At 42.7% G+C, this 8076-nt stretch overlaps 1 protein-coding gene across 3 annotated transcripts in view; it reads left to right on the top strand.

Annotated features, from left to right (window-relative positions):
- The first annotated feature begins 418 nt into the window (after nucleotides 1-418).
- The window catches only part of LOC137372492 (putative methyltransferase NSUN7), a 168348-nt gene continuing 160690 nt past the window's right edge, over nucleotides 419-8076 (top strand). For all 3 annotated transcript variants that reach the window (XM_068036371.1, XM_068036380.1, XM_068036365.1), the window contains exons 1-2: nucleotides 419-714; nucleotides 4746-5113. In XM_068036371.1, coding sequence (XP_067892472.1) covers nucleotides 4804-5113 — 310 coding nt within the window. In that variant the 5' untranslated portion in view covers nucleotides 419-714; nucleotides 4746-4803. The remainder of the gene's footprint in view (nucleotides 715-4745; nucleotides 5114-8076) is intronic.

Raw genomic sequence — 8076 nt, 5'->3', positions numbered from 1 at the left:
CGGGTGCTCCAGTTTCCTCCTACCGCCAAAGACTTGCAGGTTGATAGGTAAATTGGCCATTGTAAATTGCCCCTAGTGTAGGTAGGTGGTAGGAGAATGGTGGGGATATGGTAGGGAATATGGGGTTAATGTAGGATTAGTATAAATGGGTGGTTGCTGGTCGGCACAGACTCGGTGGGCTGAAGGGCCTGTTTCAGTGCTGTATCTCTAAATAAATAAATAAATAAATAAAAGACTTGCTCACCAGGAGCCACCACCCAGCCGGTGCAGCTTCGCGCTAGCGCCCAGCCTGCGGCCGGGGCCCACCCAGCGCTGGCGTCCCGCTCCCGGCGCAGTTACCATAGAGACCGCTGCCCCGCCGGTACCGTGCGCGACGAGGGGTGTGTCGCACAGAGATGGACAGCAGCCACCCATTACCACAAGAAACAACATAACTGAGGATTGTGTAGGAAATGTGGTATTAGAACCGCCATGGTGTTTAATGAGGGGAAGGGCGAGCTATTCGCTGTTTGTGTGGAGGTGAAATGTCTTCCCTCTCGGCACCCCACCATTAGTGCAGTGGAGCACTCCATATTTGAATGATACCGCCCCGGCACTGAGGTCACTGAGCCGCCTGGCAGAGGAGGGGGTGTCTGTAGCAGCTTAACTCAACTCAGCGTTCGCTCCTTTACCCCCGTTCACAAGCATCTCGATATTTGGTGGAACTCAAGCACGGTAAGGATTTCAGCGGTGGTAGCTAAATTAATCCGTGCACCTGTAATCACAGCTCTGTTAAACCAAAGGGAAAGAGGCTCTGCTGTTACTGCCTGAAAAGAAGGGCGGGGAGGGAAAACATTCTACAAACTTACATTGTTCTTTGAAAGTAGATTAACGATTTTTATGGAAGGTTTAGTGTAATAAATGATGTTTAATACTTGTGACTGGGTGAAAAAGTGCGTGTATTAAGTTGAGATTTGATTTTGTTAAGTGGTAGATATCTCGTATTGTGTTCCTCTGCTCCCACTGTCAGCAAGAGCTGTTCAGTTTTCAAACTTGTGAAATGAAGATTTGATCCACCCTTGATCTGTCTGTCTCCTAACCTTACCTCACCTCCAATATGTTGTTGCCTCTCCGATCGGTGCCGAACTCAGGCAAATCTTTGAATCTCTCCATTCAGATTTCTCACCCTCCCACAGTTTAGAAACAGCCCTAACCAAAATCAGAAATGACAAAAACCAGAAAATTCTGGGAATTTTCAGCAGGTAAGGTAGCATCTGTAGCAAGAGGAACAGAATTAATCTTTCAGAAGGGGTATAGAGGAGAAGGGGAAAAAGGAAAGGGTTCTCTTCCGCCCCCCGACCCACCACCTTTCCCTGTCTCTACTTACTTAAAACCTATTCCAACTCTTAACTTTTTCCAGTTCTGACGAAACTCATTGACCTGAAGCATTAACTGCTCATTTCTCTAGAGATGCTGCCTGACTCGCTGAATATTTCGAGCATTTTGTTATTTCAGATTTTCAGCATCTGCAGTATTTTACTTTTGAATCAAAATGGCATCCTCTCTCTGCATTATCCCTCCTTAACCTCAATTATACATCCTCCTCAACCTCAATTATACATCCTCCTCCAATGCTTCTCGGCTGTTCAACTTGGGGGATTGCTGTTCGTTCTCATCTTATCTTGCTGGCCCTTGACAAAATCCCTGCCCTCTGGGATCCATCCTCTTCCCCTTCCTCTTAGCTAAATATTGTCTCTTGGTGGGAGTCAGCTTACATGTATACACTGATATGCAAAAGCTGTACCTTTCTACCATCACTTTTGATCCCTCCACTTCCTCTGTACTGTCAGGCAAACAGCCGGACACCCAATTTTGGATGAGCCACAATTTTACCCCGCTAAAGATTGGGAAGACTTAAGTCGGCCTTCACCACAAATTTCATACCTTCACCACCTATTTCATCCTCTTTCTCCTCCCCTTGATTCCTGCCAGTGTCTGAGAGTGGAGAAGACTGTCTATAAGATCTGTCTTATTAAACCCTATGCTGAACTTTCGATTCCTCCATATTGTCTCTTCCACAAAGACTACCTGCTTTTAACTCTGCCTGTGCTGTGCCCCTATTTCAAGCCATCTGATGCTGATCCCCTCATGCATGTATTTGTTGCCTCCTGCCTCTACCCCAATTTTCATGGCTGGCTTCTCATGCTCCATAAATTTCAGGTCATCCCAAACTCTGTTGTCTGTACCCTATCTTGCACTAAGTCCTGCTTGTCTGTTACCCTTGCCATTGCTGCCCTACATTGTGTTATGGTCTCCCAATACCTGAAATTCTCATCCTCTTGTTTAAATTCCTACATAGTCTTTTTCCCTTTCCACCCCAGCATTCTCCAATGCTCCAACCTCTTCTATCTCTCTCTGACTTTTTTAAATATGTAAAAAAGTGACGTGTTGGTCAGTTAATGACTGGTGATGTAATGGAAAAACTGCTACTTAAAGTGGTTATTGTGACATCATAGACAAAGTGATGTTTCATGGGAAATAACTTTTATAGTATTAACAAAAAAAACAACTATTACGTATTGAATATCACACATTAATGAAAATATAAATAATGAGTGCAGGGTGAAAGTAATTACGGCACTAGGTATTTTTAGTTTCAATAGCAGCTTTTCAGCAGGGTCCAGAGGCTTCAATGAAGGCATTAGTTTTTTTAGTTTCAATGGCAGTTTTTGAGAAAAGATGCACAACTTGTAATATAAATTGAAGTTTATGGTGTAAATTAATATTCCTGACAATTCAAACAAGGTAGGAAACTTGTGCATTGTCAAGTTTTGTCAGTAAATAATTGAAAAAAATCTAGCTATGAATATATAAACTTAGAAACATGGAATGGTTATAGCACAGAAGGAGGCCATTAGACCCATTGCATCCGTGCCAGCTCTCTGCAAGAACAACTCAGCTAGTCCCACTTTCATGCCTTTTCCCTGTAGTCCTGCAATTCTTTTCTCTTCAGATAATTATCCAATACCCTTTTGAAAGCCACAGTTGAATTTGCTTCCTCCACACACTCGGGCAGTGCACTCCAGATCTTAAACATTCACTGCGTAAAAATGTTTTTCCTTATGTCGCCTTTGGTTCTTTTCCCATTCACCTTAAATTGGTGTCCTCTGGTTTTTGAACCTTTTTTGTATTTACCCTGTGCGGACCCCGATGATTTTTAATGCCTCTATTAAATCTCCTGTCGATCTTCTCTCTAAGGAGTATAACTTCGGTTTCCCCAACTGATCCACATAACTGAAGTCCTTCATCTCTGGAAGCATTCTTGTAAATCTTTTTTCTACCCTCTCTATAAGTTCACCTCCTTCCTAAAGTGTGGTGCCCAGTTCACCATGCTTTTGTGCTCCATGCAGTCTTCAACAATTTGTGCACATTGTACCCACAATGTGCTCCTGCGCCCCCTTTTAACTTGAATGGAGATGATGAAATAACTGAGAATGAATGCCTTTAAAAAGCAAAAACACAAGCTGCCTCAATGCTTGAGTTTATGCAAAGAAAAAGAAAGCATCTTTCACGACCTGAGGTTGTCCCAAAGCACTTCACAGCCAATAAAGTTATTTTGAAGTGTAGGAAATGCTGCAGCCAATTTACATGCAGCAAGGCCCCACGTTCAACAGTGTGATAATGAGCAGATAATGTTTTAGTACTGTGCACCTGTGGAAGAGCCTGTTACTCCAGAATTGGCCTTTATAGCCACTCCAGGCGCTGCTTCACAAACCACTGACCACCTCCAGGCGCGTATCCATTGTCTCTCGAGATAAGGAGGCCCAAAAGGAATGTTTTAGTGATATTGGTCGAGGGAGCAAGATAAATATTGGCCAGGACATCTGGAAGGACTCCCCTGCTCTTTGATCTAGCACCATGGGATTTTTTATGTTGATCTGAGAGGGGAAATGGGGCCATTGTTTGAAATGTCATCTGAAAGACGAGACCTCCGACAGTGGCTGCATTTCCTTAGTACTGCACTAAAGTGTCAACCTGGATTATATGCTCAAGTCTCTGAAGTGAAACATGAATTTAACACCTTCTGAGATTGAAAATGGTACCACTGAGCCAAGGCTGACACTATGCACTGAATGGATGAGCCATTTGGACTAGATCCTCAGTCTGTGCTTAGTAAACTATCTGAGTTGTGGAGGCAGTGATGACACTGCAGTTGGACTCAGTATTCCTGAGATAGGGATGGAAAAGCTGGCCAGCATTCCAGTCCTAACCAGTATCCACTGAATTCTGCTGTAAGGTATGCATAGATGTTGGGAGAGGATGGAATTAGGTTTGATCTATGGTGTCCTTTGCAGTCAAATAACCTGTTGCTACTGCCAAGATTCTCATGAATAATGGTTGCTTGGTTGAGGTATAGGAGCATGATCAACACTAATTGAACTGCACTTTATTTAAAAATCAATGTCTGCAGGAGAGGAGAGAAAGAAATCTAGTAGATAAAATTGACAAGGGGGTGGGGATGTTTTAAAAAGAGGGGAAAACAGCAATAGAAACTGAAGTAGTAATCCACTGTGAAAGTGAAAAGTTAAGCGTACTTTTCTGGTGTGACAGTGTGACAGCTCATTTATTTATGGGCAATTTTTGTAAAGTTTGGTTTCATGTCTGAATTACTCTGGTTATTATGGTAATTAAGTCTTAAGTAGTTTTATTTTTGATTCATATAATTTGTCATCAGCTAGTGTGAATTTGCATTCTGATCTTTGCAGGAAACTGGAACTTATTTGAATATTTCAGTCTGTCATCCAATTACAAGCGAGTTCAGAAATGCCGCATGCAAAATATGAAACAGGTTATTCAACTGAAATTACATCTGAAATCTCAAATCTTGACGAATTGATCATCTCGCGTAGGATACGTACTGGTGAGAAGGATGTTGCATTTCATTGTGAAAAGAATGGCTACCCTGATTATGTCTACAAGATTTCATCTGACATATTTCAGAACATACTTGTTGAGAAACCTACTTCTAGAAGGCTTATAAACTATGACAAAGATCCAGAATTGACTATCCCAGAAATCAAAGATGAGAAACTGCAACGCTGGGTGTACGAGCTAGCCTTCAATGCCCTGAAATGTAAGTAAAACAAATGGGTAGATTTTTTTAAGAGGTTGAAAAATACCAGAAATTACATGGATAGGAAAGAAAAATGAAAGGGCATAAAATTACAGAGGAACGGGAAAAATAAATGCAATAAGACATCCTGGATCTCTATAGAACATTGGTTCGGCTGGAGTTATGCAATTTGAGTACATCACTTTAGAAAGGATATTGCATCCATGAAATAAATACAATGTAGAATCACTAGGATGATGGGTGGACAATGGTGTGTGAACGAGGAAAGAAAATTAACAATGTTATGAAAGAGGGAATATGAGGGTAACAATAACACTGGGATGCTAAACTCACAACTGAAAATGTTTTTGCAGTAAGCTTTGAAATACTGTGGCATTATTTATAACAAGCGATTTTGACAGCTCTCTGTTGAATTGTTACATCATTTATCATTACGTGTGGATCTATGCAGTGGTGTACTTCACTAATCAAATAGTCAATTGGAACAGTTTTCATTTTTTAAAAATTGCTGAGAAACAGCAATACAGCGCTACAAACATGAAATACGTAAGTGGCAGGCTGTGTCAAGTTTGTTCTCAAAACCTGGGTCTTTACTATTATATCTTGTGATCTGGGTCAGCTGGCCATTTGTGATTTTTATCCATGTGTGCTGTGAGATGTTAGTATTTTGCCAGAACTCTGGCTAATATTCAACATCATCTAAACGTCCTGCAAAATCTTCACCTTGCTTCAGGAAGCCACAGTGAGTTCTTCCAGGCATTTGAAATTGGCAAACTTGTACAAGGCTTGCTGCTGTTTTGGAGAAAAGATACTCCATACGAATTGGCATGGCCAATTTTATTGTTCAGACAGGGTCTCGCCAGTTCTAATTGACATTCTTGTTGTTCAAATCTTTTAGCTGCAGCTCAGTCGTGCTCAAACAAGGTGCATAATTTTCTACCTGTGAAACATGGGGGAAAAAATCACATCTATCTGACCTTAAAACCAAAAAATAACTGATAAGCAAGGACAAACACATTGGCACAAATGAGAAATGGGCTTAGAAGGTAAAAATTCATCTGTAAGACTGAATGATCACTACAAGCTGTGATCACTAAAAATATATATCCTACTGTACATAGTGCCTTTTCACTATGTTTCATTAACATTCTAATGAAGACAATTGGCATTCAAGAACACTGAAAATATATGCCTGTATTGAGAATGTTGCATTTTATTGCAGTAAGGCATTTATATGGTTTACAGCATGCAGTAGAATTTTACTCCATTAGTTACTGGGGTAAATTTTAATACCCTGGTTTGTATTTTAGATAGTAAAATCGAGTAGAATAAAATCTCTCAAACTGTTTGCTGGAGTGTTCAAGTCATTAAAGGTCCATTATATGAAATGTGCCGACATGCAGATGTACTATTTGGAGACTTAAATTTGGACCCTGTGTTTATATTTTCTTTTGCCGCCTTTCCCCTGCAAAGTAGAAAGTGATGAATTATACTTGGGTTTCATATTGATCATAAACTAATTCCTGGGATGGTGGGATTGTCTTATGAGGAGACATTGAGGAGGCTGGGTCTGTATTCTCTCGAGTTAAGAATGAGAGGTGATTTCCTTGAAGCATACGAAATTCTTACAGGGCTCAATGTAGGAAGGATATTTCCCCTGGCTGAGAGGTTGAGAACCAGGGGATCTTCTTTGGCCTCCTTATCTCGAGAGACAATGGATACGCGCCTGGAGGTGGTCAGTGGTTTGTGAAGCAGCGCCTGGAGTGGCTATAAAGGCCAATTCTAGAGTGACAGGCTCTTCCACAGGTGCTGCAGAAAAATTTGTTTGTTGGGGCTGTTACACAGTTGGCTCTCCCCTTGCGCTTTTGTCTTTTTTCCTGCCCACTACTAAGTCTCTTCGACTCGCCACATTTTAGCCCCGTCTTTATGGCTGCCCGCCAGCTCTGGCGAACGCTGGCAACTGACTCCCACGACTTGTGATTAGTGTCACAGGATTTCATGTCGCGTTTGCAGACGTCTTTAAAGCGGAGACATGGACGGCCGGTGGGTCTGATACCAGTGGCGAGCTCGCTGTACAATGTGTCTTTGGGGATCCTGCCATCTTCCATGCGGCTCACATGGCGAAGCCATCTCAAGCCCCGCTGACTCAGTAGTGTGTACAAGCTGGGGATGTTGGCCGCCTCGAGGACTTCTGTGTTGGAGATACGGTGCTGCCACCTGATGCCAAGTATTCTCCGGAGGCAGCGAAGATGGAATGAATTGAGACGTCGCTCTTGGCTGACATACATTGTCCAGGCCTCGCTGCCACAGAGCAAGGTACTGAGGACACAGGCCTGATACACTCGGACTTTTGTGTTCCGTGTCAGCGCGCCATTTTCCCACACTCTCTTGGCCAGTCTGGACATAGCAGTGGAAGCCTTTCCCATGCGCTTGTTGATTTCTGCATCTGGAGACAGGTTACTGGTGATAGTTGAGCCTAGGTAGGTGAACTCTTGAACCACTTCCAGAGCCTGGTCGCCTATATTGATGGATGGAGCATTTCTGACATCCTGCCCCATGATGTTTGTTTTCTTGAGGCTGATGGTTAGGCCAAATTCATTGCAGGCAGCCGCAAACCTGTCTCTGCAGACACTCTTCAGTGTGAGATGTTAAAGCAGCATCGTCAGCAATGAGGACTTTCCGTACTTTGGACTTCGCTCTTAGACGGGCAAGGTTGAACAACCTGCCCCCTGATCTTGTGTGGAGGAAAGTTCCTTCTTCAGAGGACTTGAACGCATGTGAAAGCAGCAGGGAGAAGAAAATCCCGAAAAGTGTGGGTGCGAGAACACAGCCCTGTTTCACGCCACTCAGGATAGGACAGGGCTCTGATGAGGAGCCACCATGTTGAATTGTGCCTTTCATATTGTCATGGAATGAGGTGATGATACTTAGTAGCTTTGGTGGGCATCCAATCTTTTCTAGTA

The sequence above is a fragment of the Heterodontus francisci genome, chromosome 1 (genome assembly GCF_036365525.1).
Source record: "Heterodontus francisci isolate sHetFra1 chromosome 1, sHetFra1.hap1, whole genome shotgun sequence".
Classification (NCBI taxonomy): domain Eukaryota; kingdom Metazoa; phylum Chordata; class Chondrichthyes; order Heterodontiformes; family Heterodontidae; genus Heterodontus; species Heterodontus francisci.
Note: the sequence above shows the minus strand (reverse complement) of the source record. Positions and strands in the feature narration are given on the sequence as shown.